Source organism: Acipenser ruthenus, chromosome 47 (genome assembly GCF_902713425.1).
Source record: "Acipenser ruthenus chromosome 47, fAciRut3.2 maternal haplotype, whole genome shotgun sequence".
NCBI classification, from domain to species: domain Eukaryota; kingdom Metazoa; phylum Chordata; class Actinopteri; order Acipenseriformes; family Acipenseridae; genus Acipenser; species Acipenser ruthenus.
Window position 1 is genome coordinate 2,842,501 of NC_081235.1, and position 20,457 is coordinate 2,862,957.

Genomic DNA, 20,457 nt, shown 5'->3' on the forward strand with positions numbered 1-20,457 from the left:
ATAATCTCAGCCAATCACGGTCCTAGCAGAGTGGTAATGTGTCCGCTTTAGAATCTTAAAACTCCCAAACCAGCAAACCAGACCAATCCTATAAACGCATTTTAAAATACATTAATGCCCTCTGCAGCTGTCCTTAGACAACTGGCCTTGTCTTTAAAACAAATAGGTATTTACATATTATTTCTTTGACTTCTGCTTGATAACTTTGAAAAAGCCACAGCACTTGAAAAAGTCAACAGCATTCTGGAAACTTTGTTCAATTAATCCAAACTGTTGTTAAAGAAGAGTTCAAGTTAGTATTTCTCATTCCCTAGGGACACATGGTTTGGCTTATTAATCCCTTCAACAGATGCTTTGAAAAAATAATTTCAAGGTGTTAGAAACATGCATAGAAAGCTTGTAAGTGGAGATACTGATGAAGTCTGGCCTGTAACGGGTGCTAAAGGTTTCGAAAAACAACTCGCTACTGTACCATGCCACTGCCAACAATGGATAATGCGTGTCCATTGCCCATCATGCAATGGCAGGAATGCAACCAGAAAACTATTGATAGGACTCCTAAACGGAGTTCAGCAATGCATTCAGGTTAACGGGTCTATCAAAACACTGCAAGACGGGACACAATAAAACACACAAAACAAACCATTCATTAATAACAAATAACAGTAAGTAGCTTCAAAGGTCATTTGAATTGTTTTTCTTTCCATGGCTGTTTCATGGGGTTTGTCATTTCGAGTGGCTCTGTTGAGCACTTTTCTCTGTATCTGCCTTCCCCTGGCTTTGACATGCTTTTGTTTGGAGAATCCTAAGTGGCAGGACTGAACAGACTTCCCTGTTCCATTCAAATCATGTGATTGTTCAACCGGTTATCCCCACTACTCTCTCTCTCTCTCTCTCTCAATGTAAAGAAGGTGGGGCCAGTTGAAAAGTCGCATTGTCACATGATTGAAATGGAATGAGGAAGGCTGTTCAGTCCCGGCACTTAGGATTCTCCAGACAAGACCAAAGCCAGGTGATTGCAAACACCATGACACAGTAATGTAAAACTGACGCTGCTCTCTTTATATGAGATCATGGTTCTGAATACTGGTGTAGAGCGCTGCTGTACTTTGTTGTTTTTTTTGTATGCTAGTCTGTTGTTACATTGTAAGGTGATAGGAGCCATCTGCACTGGTCAAAGTCATAAAATACGCAAATATAAAATTATTAAAATGATTCCAAGAAAAAATATTGATCTCAGCAGTTCCGAATATTTCCGCATCGTGTTTTAGCTGATGGGCCGCACTATGCAGTGTCTTCAGTTTCATGTTGGTGTCATGCTTGTGTGGATCAGTATAGGTGACAGAGGTAAACCACACTAAGCACTGTTCTACACGGCACAGGATAGGCTATTAAATTACCCTTAGATTGTCCAACACCAATAGACTTCCATACTATAATGAAAAGTAAAGTCTGTCCTGAACCTAGACTTAGGTTTTAAAAAAAAAAAAATGTAAGCCTCAGATATATTATATATTTAATATATATATTTTAAATTGTATTAATATATACGTCCCCTATATACATTTTTGAGGTCTTAAAAGAATCCACTACAACACTGGAATTGTTTTTCATAGAATATACTTGGGGGGGATACTGTAGGCTTGCTATGTAATCCTGTGGAACATTGGAACATTGGCTACATACAGAAGTAAGGTCCCATTGGCTATTACTACTGAGTGTGGGTGTATATATTCTATTTTGTTCTTTCCTGATGGTTGTGGTATTTGGGGCAGGGGGACAGGGGGTCTCTAGCAGGCACAGTCCTGGTGCGGTGGTGGGGCCTGTTCGGTGAGCTGGGGTCCCGGTTTAGCTCCGGTGACGGCAGGGTCTGCAGCGTCCAAGCTCTCCGACATCTTCTCACAGATAATGTCAACGAGCCTCTCGAACGTCTGCTTCACGTTAATATTGTCCTTTGCGCTGGCTTCGAAAAACTCAAATCCTAAAAGCAAGGCCACAGAAACACATTCAGGGAGCCGCACGGAGTGATCTCAACACAGAGATCTAAACTAGGGCTTTCATAGATTTAACATGCAAACACTTTCAATTCAAACAGAATTAGAGTTAAATACAAAGAAATCAACACTTATTAATACAAAATAAAATGGGAAGCTTTGAACCTTTCCTATGCCTTTGACGAGAAGTCTTATTGTGAATATATTGTAAATCAAAACGGCTGTATAAGTGTGCAGCCTACAAAAAACAAGCATGGCTCATCTGAGGATGACTTTCCAGCAATCTGCTTAACGAGAACTCCTAAAAAAGTAAAATCTAAATATACAACACACACACTAGAAACTGTCTTACAATGTCATTTGCAAAGTTAGAAACTTTTGCTTAAATTCTACATGATAGATAAATATATAACTGAATAATGACATTAAAATAATATGCAAAGGATTTGAAAGTTGAGATGTATTGTCCATCCAATTCATTTGCTTTCCTATAGTGTAATAGTGGTGAAACCTGACAATCTGGTTTCATTATGTTTCCATGAAGAGCTCAAAACAAATACTTGAATCAGCAAGTTCAGTGATTCATTTGTGTACTTTGTGCTCTTCTGAGGAACAAACACCCAAACCGAAGAACCCTATCTGTTAATAAATGAATATCTGTGTAATATTTGTAGGCACTAATCCAGCTCTTGGCAGTGTTGATACATACCAAGGCTCTCAGACAGCTGCCTGCCCCGCTCTGCCATCACCACACGCTCATCTTCCATATCACACTTATTACCAACCAGCAGGACCTGAGCGTTGTCCCATGAGTACGTCTTGATCTGTGTGGACCTGCGAACACAAACAACAGCAACGATCAGGCAGGACACTAAATGCACTGCACAAAATGAATGGGATGGAAAAGACTTTGAAAATGATCTTGGGGTTACAGTGGACTCCCGCATATGTGGTGAGGCAATTAAAGCACACAGAACGTTAGGGTACACTGTCTAAAGTGTGGAGTCTAGGGGTGTAATGCTAAGGCTATAATGTCCCAGTTAAACCCCACCTAGAATACTGTGTCCAGTTCTGATCACGTTCCGGTCTATTTTCTGTAGGCAGCAGTGGTGTAGTCGAGCAGGAACGGGTCAGAACGCTGCTCCGGTCTATTTTCTGTAGGCAGCAGTGGTGTAGTCGAGCAGGAACGGGGCAGAACGCCGCTCCGGTCTATTTTCTGTAGGCAGCAGTGGTGTAGTCGAGCAGGAACGGGATAGAACGCTGCTCCGGTCTATTTTCTGTAGGCAGCAGTGGTGTAGTCGAGCAGGAACGGGACAGAACGCCGCTCCGGTCTATTTTCTGTAGGCAGCAGTGGTGTAGTCGAGCAGGAACGGGACAGAACGCTGCTCCGGTCTATTTTCTGTAGGCAGCAGTGGTGTAGTCGAGCAGGAACAGGGTAGAACGCTGCTCCGGTCTATTTTCTGTAGGCAGCAGTGGTGTAGTCGTGCCGGTGTTCCACAGAACCATGCCTCCCCATATGAACTGCGCATGCGTTTGCACTTTTTTGAATCTGTTATAGCTCCTCCCCTGTACACCACCTTACTGTATGTACATTTCATTCAGGGTCCTTCTATTTACATTCTGAAGCAAGTTGGTGACGAGCAACAGTCACAAAATCCTGTAACTTGACGAATAACTAAATCTCACCTGTGGCATTAAATCTATAATTCAAAAAATGCAATAGTATACAAGTTATGACAAAATGTAAAAATTGCCCAAATGATGTTAAACATTGAATTTACTTCACTATAAAAACACAATTGAAACAGAGTGACACGTGGTGTTGTGTAGCCCATTACTGTTCCACTCACCTAAACATCAGTTTAATGGTTTACAAACTCTTAAATAAATCACAGACCTTATGAAAGAGACAGCGAGAAACACGCTCTCTCTGAAAATGTGATGCCTTCTCAAAATAACCATCGCTCAGGCAAGGGTATGCAAAACAACTCGAGAACATTTCAGTTTAACCTGCTACAGCACATACCCCACCACGATCTCCTCTCCCAGGTATCATTACAGGCGATGTCCAATCAGTCCCTGGTTCTTATTTATTGTAGGCTATTATTTACACCCCTGTATGAAGTGGTTATTCCAATATTATATTAAATAAAGAGCAGGGCATGCATATTCCATGTATAATACCTCGGCAATACATATTCATCATCAACTCCCAGGCCAAGTAACAGTAACGTGGAGGTGTGGTGTCATGGCTTTAGCTATGAGAATGTGCCTGTGAGAGGCATGGCTCTATGGAGCATCGGAACTTGCTTCATTAATACACAAGCTCAAATGACTCGCATCTCCCGCGAATACACCACTGAAGTTATCCCTAGACACTATGTAAATAGAACCCGAGTTAAGTTTAGAATAGAGCGTAGGACAGGTTTTTACAAACAGAGTTAAAAAATGCACTGAATAGCATAGCAGATGAAGTAGGATCTAAAACTAATTTACAAACGATTCTGTCCTATCAAATGAGATCCCTCTTAATCCACCATCACCTATGGAGGTAACATTCATGTCTACCTTCAATCAATGACAGCTTCCAGGCAGATCTAGCAGGCAGATCTCTTTGCAGTCAGCGCTGTGCTTTGAAATTATCACCTCATCAGCCTTTCAGCCTTGGGGGGGGCTGGCAGTGGAACTGCCTCCCTGCCTATCCCTCAGACTGTGCTAAAAACAGCCATACCAGGGAGGCCTCCACTGTACAGAAGCATGAAGGAGGTGTGCACCTCACTGTATAGAAGCATGAAGGAGGCGTGCACCTCACTGTATAGAAGCATGAAGGAGGCGTGCACCTCACTGTATAGAAACATGAAGGAGGCGTGCACCTCACTGTATAGAAGCATGAAGGAGGCGTGCACCTCACTGTATAGAAGCATGAAGGAGGCGTGCACCTCACTGTATAGAAACATGAAGGAGGCGTGCACCTCACTGTATAGAAACATGAAGGAGGCGTGCACCTCACTGTATAGAAACATGAAGGAGGCATGCACCTCACTGTATAGAAACATGAAGGAGGTGTGACACATACCAGTCCTGCACTGCATTGAAAGACTCCTCGTTTGTGATGTCGTACATTAGAATAAAGCCCATGGCTCCTCTGTAATACGCTGTTGTGATGGTCCGGTACCTCTCCTGGCCAGCAGTATCCTAAAAATACAGGAATAAACAGCTTTCACCGTCTGAAACAGAAAACTAGACATGACACACCTTGTGTGCAGCTCAGCACAATGGAGAAATGATCAGCTGCTAGATCTACACAATAGAAATATTGCAGTGAGCACTCCTGATCTACTCCAGTCTCATTGCAAGGGAGGAAAGGTAGCACATATTAATAGCACAGCTGCTAACAGACAGAATAAACACAATAACAATGCTGTACAAGCAGCAGTGTAAAATGACAGCTATGACATGGTCATTATCAGTAAAAGGAAATTCATGACTTGAAACGCACACGAGTCCTTGCACCCTGTCCTGGGTTTCAGAACTGCCTTCAGTGAAGTATATTATTAGAAGGATCAGGTGCCAGGAGATTGATGTTATATACATTGTTGCTCTCTTACAACTGCATGAACAGCTCCTCTTAGTAAACCTGCAGACTCAAAGGCGAGATCATCCCATTTCCACAGCTTGGCGCTCCTGGCTACAGCAGCCCATGGTAACAAAACAGGGTGTTTCCAGGGCGCGCCCAAGCAGCTGAGCGGCTATCGGTCTGGTTTTGTATCGCATACTCGACGTAGCCAAACTGGCTTCAGAAGAAGTGTGTCATCACATAGCCAGGAGGTGGTTAAGCTCTTTGTTTATGGCCATGATGAAACATGCGGAACTTGATATTCAAAAACTAAGCAACGTTAGCCAAAAGAAAAAAAAGAATTCTTCCCTACACGCCAGGAGCTGCACAGTTAAGGCATTTCTTTACAATGTAGGTTCATTCAATAGGGTCTTGATAAGGCTGTCTAAACAAAAGCAAATCCCTTGACAACAGCTAACGCAACAAGCTGATCTTGTTTTTATTTTTCTGTGTGTAAGAATAGGCATTTCAGAGAGCCAGCCTATTCAATACAGCTGGGCCTCCTGAGTGCTTGTCATCCTATTCAATACAGCAGGGCCTCCTGAGTGCTTGTCAGCCTATTCAATACAGCAGGGCCTCCTGAGTGCTTGTCATCCTATTCTTTTTTTTTTTTTTTTTTTTTTTTTAAATTTAGTCGTCGCCAATTATTTTTACCCCGGTTTTCACCCCAATTTAGCATGCCCAATTATTATCTGTATCCCCGGCTCACCGCTCGCAACCCCCCTGCCGACTCAGGAAACGGAGGCTGAAACACGCGTCCTCCGAAACGTGCTCCTTCCAAGCCGTCATTTTTCGCACTGCAGATCCACAGCAATGCTACCAGACCTATAGTGCCGGAGGACAACACAGATCTGGCGGCTCCGCTGCAGAGCCACAGGCGCCCTATCGGCCACAGGGGTCGCTGATGCGCGGTGAGCCGTGGATTCCCCTGCCGACCTAAGCCCTCCCTACCCGGGCAGCGCTCAGCCAATTGTGCGCCGCCCACTAGGAACTCTCGGTCACGGTCAGCTGTGACATAGCCTGGATTCGAACCAGCGATCTCCAGGCTATAGGGCACATCCTGCGAGGAGCGCCTTTACTGGATGCGCCACTCGGGAGCCCTGCTTGTCATCCTATTCAATACAGCAGGGCCTCCTGAGTGCTTGTCAGCCTATTCAATACAGCAGGGCTCCTGACTGCTTGTCATCCTATTCAATACAGCAGGGCCTCCTGAGTGCTTGTCATCCTCCGGTACTGCACTGTAATCTGCTCCATGGCTTCTATTTACAGCCCTTTCAGTGTTCACACTGGCACCCTCCCAGCTCCTCCAGGACAGATTGAGTTACTCAGTAACCTATAACAAATGCTCATCCACTAACAACCCTGATCTCACAGACAATGAAATTGCCTTCCGAAAACAACCATGTCTATACTACAGTAAGAGTCCGTGCATAACTATCACACACTCACTGTCAGCACACATAGTAATACTAAAAGAAACATTTCTTTGACAAATGGTTTAAGTAGTTCTCAATGTCTTCAGAAATTGCAGAAGTGTCTTTTAGAATTACTGTACAAATGAATTCCCGTTTCCCCCATCCAATTGCCTATTAAATATCTAGATTTAGACAAATGCCCTTTTAACAACATGTTGGTACTGTTATTAAATATACCGCACTGAACCTATTGAATTACAGTTGTCTTTTTGCAAAGGCACCTTGTGCTAAATTAAGTCAACATGGGAAGCAGCGGATTGGTTATTGACAAGAAAGAAGCGAGTGAAAGGGTGGGGCCAATTTCACACCCTCCAGGTGACCCAGGAAGTGCAAGATAGTTTTAAAGCACAACTTACAGAGTTTCCTTTAACCCTAGTGTAGTATCAGCTATCATGTTTTAAAATGCAAATAAATGTTTGCTAAAATTTGTGCTTCTTTCAAAACTGCACATTTGAGACCTAAGACTGGATGTGCATGGCAGAGGAAAGTATTTTGTCAACTACAATGACTTTATAATTAAAAAAAAAAAAAAACCCAAATCAAAGCTCCAGACTGCCTTACCCAGATCTGCAGTTTTATGCGCTTCTCGTTCCTGTAGATGGTTTTCACTTTGAAGTCGATGCCCACTGTGCTGACGAAGGCTGGCGTGAACGAGTCGTCTGCGTAGCGGAACAGGAAGGAGGTCTTGCCCACGCTGCTGTTCCCAATGATCAGGATCTTAAACATGTAATCAAAGTTCTGATCCGAGGACTCCTTCTGCCCATATCGCGCATCTGTAGCTGAAGCCATCTGCAACGAAACAAGAGACGCTCCTGCAATCAGCTTCTCTATTGCACAACACTGGGGTTTCATTACTGTCTGCCATAGAAACCCAGAGATCCCGTTCAGAATTCAGCAATAGCAACATCCCCTGCTTCAACTGGGAATACACAATTAGAGCTATTGAAGGACATACAGAGGCTTTGAACAATAATCAAATAACGTTATATTATCAATAATATATTAAGTCTTTATTATGTAAATTATAAGCAATAATCATATGCTAGCTGATAGCTGTGTTCCTGCTAGTCTTTTAAAATCTAAAGAAATCAGCAGCACTATGCTCCTCTGTCTTCCTACAGAGGACTGGTCTGTCTATAAAGAGATGCAGTGATAGAGAGAGAATTATTTACAACATGATTTATGATGATCAATTATTACTTTATCGTCGAACTCAAATCCAGGTTCTGATACTCTCAATGCTAAAGGATGTCCTTACCAAGTTCCGTTCCCTGGATTTATAGAATGGTTTATCCAACAGTGATGACACTTAATTGGGGCATTCTTATTTAAATATATATAACCCTCAGAACACATAAGAACGTCTGTATGTACGTTACAACGCTGCCACTGTTTCCCAGGCAGTCAAAGCCTTTTAATATCTCTGCAAAAGTCAAAATGGTGACAGTAAACAGTGACTTAGAATAGAATCTCAGAGTTAGGAACACCAAACTTACGAACTGACCTGCCAACTTTCAGTTGGAAGTATGCAATCACTCAACCATGCGTGCATGCATGCCTCAGCAGCCAAAGTCAATGTCAACCAGCACCTCATCAAAAAATGGGGCTCTGGTCTTTCACCTTAGTAGTCCTATATCTTTCCATGATATTTATTATGAGAGAGTATTGCTAGTATGCATCTAATTATTTCTTTGTTGATGTTACAGGAACCGATTTATTCTGCTGATGAAGTACACTTCACAGATACTAATGCATATAATAATTATACAAACGAGTATCCGAAACAGTGGACGATAGAAGATAGAAGTAAGTTTACCACATCACTCACCCTGTATGATGTGACTGCGACTATATAAAGACGTTAGCATTGATGAGAGTTTGAAGGGCATCTGCTTTGAAATCTACAGCACAAAAAAGAATTTCTAAAAAGTGATATGACTTTTTGTTGTTATAATGCTGCAATTGTAAAAATAATATATATTAGTTATACTTAAATAATGCTGCCATTGGAAAAAAAAGGATGTTATTTTGTTATTGATATTGTTATAATGCTACAATTGTAAACACATTGTTATTTTGTTATTTAAGTTCTATTGAAATAATATTCAGTGTTTCATAATAACAATAAAAAACTGTCCAAATTGTTTATTTGTGGCCTAAGAATGAAAAATCTGCAAAAAATAAAATAAAATAAATGGGCAGCTGGGTGGCTAATTATCCACAACTGGCTGTGCCCCAAATGCTAATGAGAAGCCTTTTTCACACTGTGTTTTACTTACGTGAAGCTGAAATTGATAAATTCATGATTTAATTAAATGAAGAGTGTAATTTCCATAATTACACTGTGTTTTTCCCCCCAAGATTACCCCTAAAGATAAGTGGTTGATCCTATATCCTATACTACTAGAGTGCTCTACAGTGTGGAAAGTGGAGTTCTCTTTCCTATACTACTAGAGCGCTCTGCAGTGTTGAGTGGAGTTCTCTTTCCTATACTGCTAGAGCGCTCTGCAGTGTTGAGTGGAGTTCTCTTTCCTATACTGCTAGAGCGCTCTGCAGTGTTGAGAGTGGAGTTCTCTTTCCTATACTGCTAGAGCGCTCTGCAGTGTTGAGTGGAGTTCTCTTTCCTATACTGCTAGAGCGCTCTGCAGTGTTGAGTGGAGTTCTCTTTCCTATACTGCTAGAGCGCTTTGTTTTCTTTCCTAGAATTACATTCCTATCAGTTATAATGTTTGAATACGATTTTATAGTCTAAACTCACAAGGGAACAACAATATACTTTCATACAATAATATCAATGTAATCAGTGGAAGTTTATAGCAAAGGTTTTTCTTTAAAAAATCGAGTCACTTTTAGACCTCAAGTCCCAACAGGATCAACATGACTTCTTTTTATGACACTTTGAAATCAATAACAAACCTAATTTGTTAGTCTGGAATGAAATATCCTGCCGCAACCCAACCCACGGCAGATATAAATAGCAGCTGCTGCTGGAGCAGGGCAGCATAACATTCACAGGTTATTGATTTCCACTGATAAAGGGCCATCCACGTGTCCTCAGTATCTGCACCCAGACTGAGCATCACTACAGGCAGTATCTGCACACACACTGAGCATCAGTACGGGCAGTATCTGCACCCAGACTGAGCATCACTATGAGCAGTATCTGCACACACACTGAGCATCACTACAGGCAGTATCTGCACACACACTGAGCATCACTACAGGCAGTATCTGCACACACACTGAGCATCACTACAGGCAGTATCTGCACCCAGACTGAGCATCACTACAGGCAGTATCTGCACCCAGACTGAGCATCACTACAGGCAGTATCTGCACACACACTGAGCATCACTACAGGCAGTATCTGCACACACACTGAGCATCACTACAGGCAGTATCTGCACACACACTGAGCATCACTACAGGCAGTATCTGCACCCAGACTCAGCATCACTACAGGCAGTATCTGCACACACTGAGCATCACTACAGGCAGTATCTGCACACACACTGAGCATCACTACAGGCAGTATCTGCACACACACTGAGCATCACTACAGGCAGTATCTGCACCCAGACTGAGCATCACTACAGGCAGTATCTGCACACACACTGAGCATCACTACAGGCAGTATCTGCACCCAGACTGAGCATCACTACAGGCAGTATCTGCACCCAGACTGAGCATCACTACAGGCAGTATCTGCACCCAGACTGAGCATCACTACAGGCAGTATCTGCACCCAGACTGAGCATCACTACAGGCAGTATCTGCACCCAGACTGAGCATCACTACAGGCAGTATATGCACACACACTGAGCATCACTACAGGCAGTATCTGCACCCAGACTCAGCATCACTACAGGCAGTATCTGCACCCAGACTGAGCATCACTACAGGCAGTATCTGCACCCAGACTGAGCATCACTACAGGCAGTATCTGCACCCAGACTGAGCATCACTACAGGCAGTATCTGCACCCAGACTGAGCATCACTACAGGCAGTATCTGCACCCAGACTGAACATCACTACAGGCAGTATCTGCACCCAGACTGAGCATCACTACAGGCAGTATCTGCACCCAGACTGAGCATCACTACAGGCAGTATCTGCACACACACTGAGCATCACTACAGGCAGTATCTGCACCCACACACTGAGCATCACTACAGGCAGTATCTGCACCCAGACTGAACATCACTACAGGCAGTATCTGCACCCAGACTGAGCATCACTACAGGCAGTATCTGCACACACACTGAGCATCACTACAGGCAGTATCTGCACCCAGACTGAGCATCACTACAGGCAGTATCTGCACCCAGACTGAGCATCACTACAGGCAGTATCTGCACCCAGACTGAACATCACTACAGGCAGTATCTGCACCCAGACTGAGCATCACTACAGGCAGTATCTGCACCCAGACTGAGCATCACTACAGGCAGTATCTGCACACACACTGAGCATCACTACAGGCAGTATCTGCACACACACACTGAGCATCACTACAGGCAGTATCTGCACCCAGACTGAACATCACTACAGGCAGTATCTGCACACACACTGAGCATCACTACAGGCAGTATCTGCACACACACTGAGCATCACTACAGGCAGTATCTGCACACACCGAGCATCACTACAGGCAGTATCTGCACACACCGAGCATCACTACAGGCAGTATCTGCACACACACTGAGCATCACTACAGGCAGTATCTGCACCCAGACTGAGCATCACTACAGGCAGTATCTGCACCCAGACTGAGCATCACTACAGGCAGTATCTGCACACACACTGAGCATCACTACAGGCAGTATCTGCACCCACACTGAGCATCACTACAGGCAGTATCTGCACCCAGACTGAGCATCACTACAGGCAGTATCTGCACCCAGACTGAGCATCACTACAGGCAGTATCTGCACCCAGACTGAGCATCACTACAGGCAGTATCTGCACCCAGACTCAGCATCACTACAGGCAGTATCTGCACACACACTGAGCATCACTACAGGCAGTATCTGCACACACACTGAGCATCACTATAGGCAGTATCTGCACACACACTGAGCATCACTACAGGCAGTATCTGCACCCAGACTCAGCATCACTACAGGCAGTATCTGCACACACTGAGCATCACTACAGGCAGTATCTGCACACACACTGAGCATCACTACAGGCAGTATCTGCACACACACTGAGCATCACTACAGGCAGTATCTGCACACACACTGAGCATCACTATAGGCAGTATCTGCACACACACTGAGCATCACTACAGGCAGTATCTGCACCCAGACTCAGCATCACTACAGGCAGTATCTGCACCCAGACTGAGCATCACTACAGGCAGTATCTGCACCCAGACTGAGCATCACTACAGGCAGTATCTGCACACACTGAGCATCACTACAGGCAGTATCTGCACACACACTGAGCATCACTACAGGCAGTATCTGCACCCAGACTCAGCATCACTACAGGCAGTATCTGCACACACTGAGCATCACTACAGGCAGTATCTGCACACACACTGAGCATCACTACAGGCAGTATCTGCACACACACTGAGCATCACTACAGGCAGTATCTGCACACACACTGAGCATCACTATAGGCAGTATCTGCACACACACTGAGCATCACTACAGGCAGTATCTGCACCCAGACTGAGCATCACTACAGGCAGTATCTGCACCCAGACTGAGCATCACTACAGGCAGTATCTGCACACACACTGAGCATCACTACAGGCAGTATCTGCACCCAGACTCAGCATCACTACAGGCAGTATCTGCACCCAGACTGAGCATCACTACAGGCAGTATCTGCACACACACTGAGCATCACTACAGGCAGTATCTGCACCCAGACTGAGCATCACTACAGGCAGTATCTGCACCCAGACTCAGCATCACTACAGGCAGTATCTGCACACACACACTGAGCATCACTACAGGCAGTATCTGCACACACACACTGAGCATCACTACAGGCAGTATCTGCACACACACTGAGCATCACTACAGGCAGTATCTGCACACACACTGAGCATCACTACAGGCAGTATCTGCACACACACTGAGCATCACTACAGGCAGTATCTGCACCCAGACTGAGCATCACTACGGGCAGTATCTGCAACCACACTGAGCATCACTACAGGCAGTATCTGCACCCAGACTGAGCATCACTACAGGCAGTATCTGCACCCAGACTGAGCATCACTACAGGCAGTATCTGCACTCTACAGTTTGCTGTTTCCTTCTTGCCACTGAGTAGAACGATTGTCAGACATTATAATCAACTAGGAAATTACTTTTTTCAACTTTTACTAGGAACCACAGTATTTTTGCAGTTTTCCCTAATGTTTTTCCCATAGTTATACTGTGCATTTACCATAGTTTACCATGGTATAACATGTTTTTAATATGCTTTACCATACCTCTCTATGCTTTAGGCTACACTGCTTACCTATGCTTTACCATGCTTTCGCTGTGCTTTATTACACTTTGGTAAGCTTTTACTATGGGGAACTTTTATAAGGAAATGTCCTCCAGGAGAAAAAAATTCTTCTTCTAAACATCGCAGTGCATTCAGATCAAGCTCCCACCTGCAACAGTGCTGGTGATTGAAATAAGTGAGAGGGAACAGAAAAGCAGCGTTGTTGCAGGAGGGAGCGTGATCTGGATACACTGCAGGAGGGAGAGAAAATCTTTCTCCTGGCAAACTCTTCAGAGTAAATATTTTCCCCAGTTGATTTACTCATCTGTGTTACTATGAATTTCAAATGAATATCATGGCTTGAAACTCACACTAGCACTGTTGCCAGTCCTGGGTTTCAGAACCTTCCTTGTTCAGGTATAATATTGAAATGACCAAGTACCTGGAGTTTGAACAGTCAGACACCAGGTAAATCTGTTCTGAATAGACTGATCACACTTCCCATGACAGCAGGAGTATGTCACACCTCAGGTTTTCTTACAGGAGGCTAACACATAATTGAAGGTAGTTCTGAAACCCAGGACTGGGTGCAGGGATAGTGTGATTTTCAACTGTTTCCTAACACTGCATTGCTTACTTCAAAAAACTCTAAGATAGCAAAACATATTAGCACTGAAATAAATCACACATATTGTACTGTACAGAACAGTGAGTCTCTCCTATCTATATATAATAGGTCATTTGATAGGGTGCTGGGTTTTTACCTCTGAGGAATGTTTTTACTGTAATATGGTATAAATTATTTCCAGCAAATTCAAAATCAGGTATTGCAATATTTGCTAACATTTTAAAAGAATATTCAAAGATATTCTGAAGATATTCTGTCTTAGCATCAAGATAATTATGTAAAAGAGAAATCATACTGAATTCAAAATAGCTTATCAACCAAGGTGGAAAACATGGCTCAAATAAAGATACAGACATTTCTTTGAAAGCTGGGGCAATCATATTCTAAAGACTTAAAGATTAATATAAAAGCATTACAACCTCAGATTTCCTATGCTGGTCTGAATATTTGGGTTTGATAGATTTGATTTTTGTTTCTTAAATGTCAGTATACTGGATTTTTTCTTACGAAATGAATATTACAAATGTTACCGATCTGGCCACTTTCTTAGGAACCATCTACCCAATTAGATTTATCCTCGCCCTGAATTAGAGATGCTAATTCAGTTGAGCATGTGATTCCTGCAGTACAACTGAGAACAGTCTAGCAGAAATGGGGAGAGATCTACCAGCGCTGGAAAGAGGCATGCTAGTGGGTGCAGGTGGAGCAGGTGCCACGGCAACAAGGACAGTCCTGTTGGTTCGGCTGCTCCAAGAGTCACCAGAGTGGATCAGCAATGACAAAGGGAAAGCCAAGAGAGACAGCTGCGGCTGCAAACAGCGACGGACAGCGGAAAAAGAAACCAGTCTGAAATCTTAATGACTGAATGGATCTCCAGCACCATGTGGAGTCGATGCCTTGTGTCAAGGCTGTGGTCAGGGTAAACAGTCAGTGGCCCAAACTAATATTAGGGACAGATCCTAATAAAGTGACCAGACATTTTTTTTGCCAGTTTGATCTTTACTTAGTGCAGTGGTTTTCAATCTTTTTTTAAAAACTGCACCCCTTCTGTCTGGAGGTTTCAGCTCTAGTGCCCCTTTATAATTTTCTACTGAATGGTGCCACAGTTGCAATAAAATGCAAAATAGTCTGATTAACAAATTTCAAAATGTTCCCCCGTCATTTAATATAGAATTTATGTCATAACAGTTTGGGACTGACAACTGTTAATCACCTGTGTTCGCTATAATAATTCAGCAAAGTTATTATAAATAATCTGAAACAGTCTGCACTGTAATCCCGTTATCATTTACTTCCCATCTCAGCATAACTGTGTGTGACATTTAACATGTTTACAACATCAAAAACATTAAACTCAAGATAAAACTACAATAACTAACAATGATCATTTTTATGTTGGCTTTAATAACAAGTTAATCCAAAGGGACTCGGTAGACTCTTTTGTGTTTTCTTCCTTCGTTTTTCTTTTGCAAAACAGGATAAATCTGGATGTACTCTATCAAACACCGAAAGAAACAAATTCAATCAGCCACTATTGCTGTTACTAAATAAAACAAAAAACCTCGAGTTCGAGTATTGTGATTAGTATTTATGTTAAACGAAGCATATGAACACAAATATTTTGCTTCACTGATTAGTATTCAATTACACCACAAGTTGAAAACTGTAAAGTTCATAAGCAGAGCTCTGCATGGGCAGAATCACCAGACACCCGCTTCACCCACCCTAATATCAGAGTGGAATTCTGCTCAGTCGAAATCATGCATGCGTTCAGGTGGATGATCACTGTGAAACTACACTATACTAACCTCTGAGCTGCTAAACAAAAATGAAACATTTATGCACATTGGTTTAGAGATAATATACAGGTAGTGGACAAAAAAAATGGAAACACCAATGTAAAGTCACTTAATAGGGCGTTGGGCCACTATGGTATCCCGCTCTGTGGAGTTCTCGGCGGACCGTTTTTGATGAAACTGGCTGCTCGCGCCCCAGTTTGAAATTTGCAGTCAATTGATCTGCAGTTGCTTGCCTGTTTTGCCTTGCACTTCGAATTAATGCACGGATATCACAATCCTGGAGTATGCGTTTCCGCCCTTTGCTGATGATGTCTTTCCCTCGGAGTTCCATGCCAACATCACCTTAGACACCGTTGCTCATGAAACATCAGCAAGTTGAGCTGTCATGGTCACTGAAGCTCCTGCTAAACGCACCCCAACAATCACCCCTCTTCAAAGTCACTGAGGTCTCCTCTTGCAGCAATGCTAGCCATAATTATAGGCAACCAGGCCTGTCCAGCATTTTTATACATGACCCTAAGCATGCTGGGATGTTATTTGCTTAATTAACGCATGAGCCACACCTGTGTGGAAGCCCTTGCTTTCAATATACTTGGTGTCCCTCATTAACCCAGGTGTTTCAATTTTTTTGTCTACTACCTGCATATCATTAAAAAAAAAAAAAATAATAATTCAAGATAATTATTTTCTTTCATGTTCATTTTTTATTTTTGCATTTCCGAGTTGTCCTGCATACCCCGTATGACCCCTAAAAGTACCCCAGGGGTACATGTACCCCCTAAACCCCTGCTTTAGTGTATAGATATAGCTCTATTTGAAAGATTTGAAATGTCTGTAGGAACATTTGTGATGACTACAGAGGACAATTTATATCCCAACGCACCAGAATCGCACGTTATTATCAAGTAATCCTTTTAGAAATGTGACCTGATTTTGCATGAACAGAAAGCCAGGAAACAAAATTAAAAACATCCAGCTGATTCCTTTTGTAATATAACTCAAGTACAGTCGGCCTGCAATACAGGCTGACATCGCTAACACAAGCCTCTAGCTTCAGCATTGTGTTGTTTGGTAATACAGCAGCACTGAATTTATTTTGGTAGCAGTAAATTGTATAGAAAATCAGATCTGAGTGTTATATATTTTCTATCTATGCCCCAAATATCGAAATATGTCCGTCTCACCCCCCAAAACCAGACAGAATTCAAGCCCTTTGCAGTTTATTTCAATTGTTTTAGACTATACTTCAAATGTGCAAAAATAATTGCCAAAAAAAGAAAACCTTCACATTGTATATCAAGACCAAAATTTATAATCTGTTACAGAAGATTTAATTCCTTAACATTTGACAGTGTACCGTTTAATCTTTCATTTTGGATGAGAATGTTATCATTAACACTTCATTTTCACTGTTAGTTTTCATCTTACCCGTCTCCCAAGTTAAAGAAATCAGACGAACCAGTACTGTAAGGTTGGCCTTGTCTAACACGAAACCCCAGTGTTTATTTGCTCCTTACAGCTCTCACAGCTGACTGGAGGTGGGGTGGAGCGGGGTGGGGGTAGGGATGTTCTTTTTTATGTTAGAGAGTGCTCTTATTTCGTATTTTGTATATTGTCTTTGTATATTTGTTAATTCAAAGAAATGTTACATTTTATTTAGCTTCTGTGTTGCTTCTAAATGGGGAGCACAGTTTTCCAATACAGCCCAATACTGCTTTATGCATGCTTTGTGAAGGAGTGTTTTTTAAAGCCCATTTTAATTAAATCAAGAATCATGAATCAAGAATCTCAAAATTAAAAATGTTAATTTAATAATTAACATAATCCATTTCATTTACAATCCACTTCTTTATTTAGTGTCATAAACCAATGTCCTCTCAGTTTACAATTTCATTTCCGGACTCCAGAGCACAAAGCCCAGCCCTGCAGGTGTCTGCTTAAGCGCACCAGGTGCGTGGCCAGTAGGGGCCGCTATAGCACCCTGCCAGTTTTGCCTCCCTATCCTAGCACCAGAGCCAATGCGACGCTCCCTGTGCAATCCCCAGCAAGACCAGCAACCTGGCACAGCCAGGACACAAGCCTTCCCTGACTGCGCGACTCCCCATGCACACAAACGTAGTCACGCCTTTGAATTTATTAACTTTCTTTTAGTATTTCTAATATCTCTGTGCTTAATCAAAATATGTTAATTTGTGCATTAGCAGAATACTTTACTGGAGAATCTGGAAAAAAAAGAGATATATGACTAATATTTATATTTGCACATTTTGACAAAATTTGAAAATCTTGAAAAACCCTAAACCACTAACGCACCTGAGACTCATTCAGGACAAGCCTGATGGTGAAAGAAATATCCAAATAGCCTCATATTGAGAAATAAACATTTCAACAAACCCCAGTCCCACCCAGCTCAGTGAATCTGCACAGCAGGCAGGTCCTGCTGACTAACTCTGTGTTCAATGTCTGTGTCATTTCAATGAAACCAGCTATAGCCACAGATACTGCTGGGATGCCAGGCTCTGTTTCTGTAAAACTACATGTGGGGGTATGGTAGCTTCCAACTGACAATGGTATACAGGACCAGAGTCTTGTTTCCTAATCACAACGTTCTGGGTTCACATTTTCAGATCTAAAGCCTACATCCCACTGTACCTATTTTTAGAATGAAATCTCAATACCTCTCTAGAGATATTAAAGGCAATCAAGCAGAGTTGTGAAAAGCTTAGTTTGCTGGCATATGCTTTTCAGGAAACCTTTTGCAAAAAAAAAAAACATGTTAAAATTTTGAAGAGTCTCTGATAATGAATAGAATATGATCGGGGGTGGGGGGGCAGGTACCCCAAATATCTATTTATTAGCAAGGCATAGAAAGAGTAGGTTCTTCATTTGAACCCCAAAATGCAATGTTGACTATCACTGACGAAAGACTTGATATCCCCACCCAGGCACGCTATAGCAGTGAAGGACATGTGGGGTACCACTGCACTTGTAAAAATGACCCTTAATGACAGCATTCCACTTGTGACAGGAGCGTTCTCATGAAAACCGTTTGCATGTTGTAAATGATAGCAATAATATATCATGGGATGCCAAGATCGGTAATCTGTATCTACGGAAAGAAGAATCCATTTTATATTTATTTCGATATAACAATCAACACACAACACTAATAAATACAGTCTACAAATCACATATGATTATGTGAGTATCGAAGTGTACACGTTTTTTAAATTCCGCCTCTCAAATCCACAGCGTGCCTAACCCAGACTACGGTACGCAATTGCTAATTCATAAAATATAGCCGCAGGTAAAGCGAATGCGCTATGATGACTAAAACTACATATTTTAAACAAATGTACACCTTTCACAATACTAATCAAATTGGAATGAAATGTATTAACACAATAAAAGTAAAAAGCGCACAGATGCCAGACCAGCCATATATCAGTGTCCAACATGAATAGGACAGGGCTCGCTCGGCGCCGCACAGTACAGTAACCCCATACCCTGACGAACGGGAGAGAAGGGGCTGCACGCTTCACTGAGTGAGGTTACAAATGACTGTCCGTGCAGGGAGGCTTCAATTGAGACAGACGGGCTGAGGCTATTAAATCACCCAAAGAATGAATATCCTTCTATTGTTCACGACATATCTATCTTACAATGAAACTTTAAACATGCCCCTGTAACAGTAAACCGGAAAAGAAGAACCTATGCAGAATGCACTGCATCCATTGGAGCATCCCAAAGCCAAGCAAAGTATTACATTACATAGAATGTATACCCATATATTTTATTATATATATATATATATATAAACACAATTTGAAAAAGGTAATAATAATAATAATAATAATAATAATAATAATAATAATAATAATAATAATAATAATAATAATAATTTTGTTGTATTTTAATTAAACATTTTATCAGGTTTAGGCATCTTTAATGTACATATTGTGAAGAGACATGATATGGACTGCAATAGTATTATTAGCCGTGGCTGTACGGCAATGTGTACGTGTTTTTTAAATGAATTATGTTAACAGAAATAAAGATGATTTGATAAAAAAACAAAATTGACATTTTTCAATTTCCACTGAACCTGCAAACCCGCCATTTTATCCAACGCAAAACACAGATCATTCTCGTAGTCTTCAGTAAAATAATGGCTTGCTCTGGGTTAGCGAACATTTCCTCTCTATTTAGCATCCTATGTCAAATGAAGGTTACTTGTCCTTTTTTTTGTGTAAAACAACCGTTTCTTTCTAACGCTCATATTGAGAGGAATAACAATAATATGGTAATATGGATCATCTCGCCAAATGATGAGCAAATACATGGATACATATATAATTTTGTAACATTATTTGAATGCTTACCCTATATTTGCGTTTCAGCTCCTATTGCACCAATGCAGCAGTTCGTCTTGCACCTGGAGAAACACAACGTCATTTGATTGACAGCTGCAGACCAAGAGGCGGAGTT

General features: G+C 42.0%; 1 protein-coding gene across 1 annotated transcript in view; it reads right to left on the reverse strand.

Moving 5' to 3' along the window:
- The window catches only part of LOC131721053 (ras-related protein Rab-3A), a 22,560-nt gene extending 2,103 nt beyond the window's left edge, over positions 1-20,457 (reverse strand). The window contains exons 1-5 of the mRNA XM_059014117.1: positions 20,352-20,457; positions 7,647-7,874; positions 5,071-5,189; positions 2,704-2,828; positions 1-1,981 (exon numbers count right to left, since the gene is read on the reverse strand). The exon at positions 1-1,981 is cut by the window's left edge and continues 2,103 nt beyond it. Coding sequence (XP_058870100.1) covers positions 1,791-1,981; positions 2,704-2,828; positions 5,071-5,189; positions 7,647-7,874 — 663 coding nt within the window. The 5' untranslated portion in view covers positions 20,352-20,457 and the 3' untranslated portion in view covers positions 1-1,790. The remainder of the gene's footprint in view (positions 1,982-2,703; positions 2,829-5,070; positions 5,190-7,646; positions 7,875-20,351) is intronic.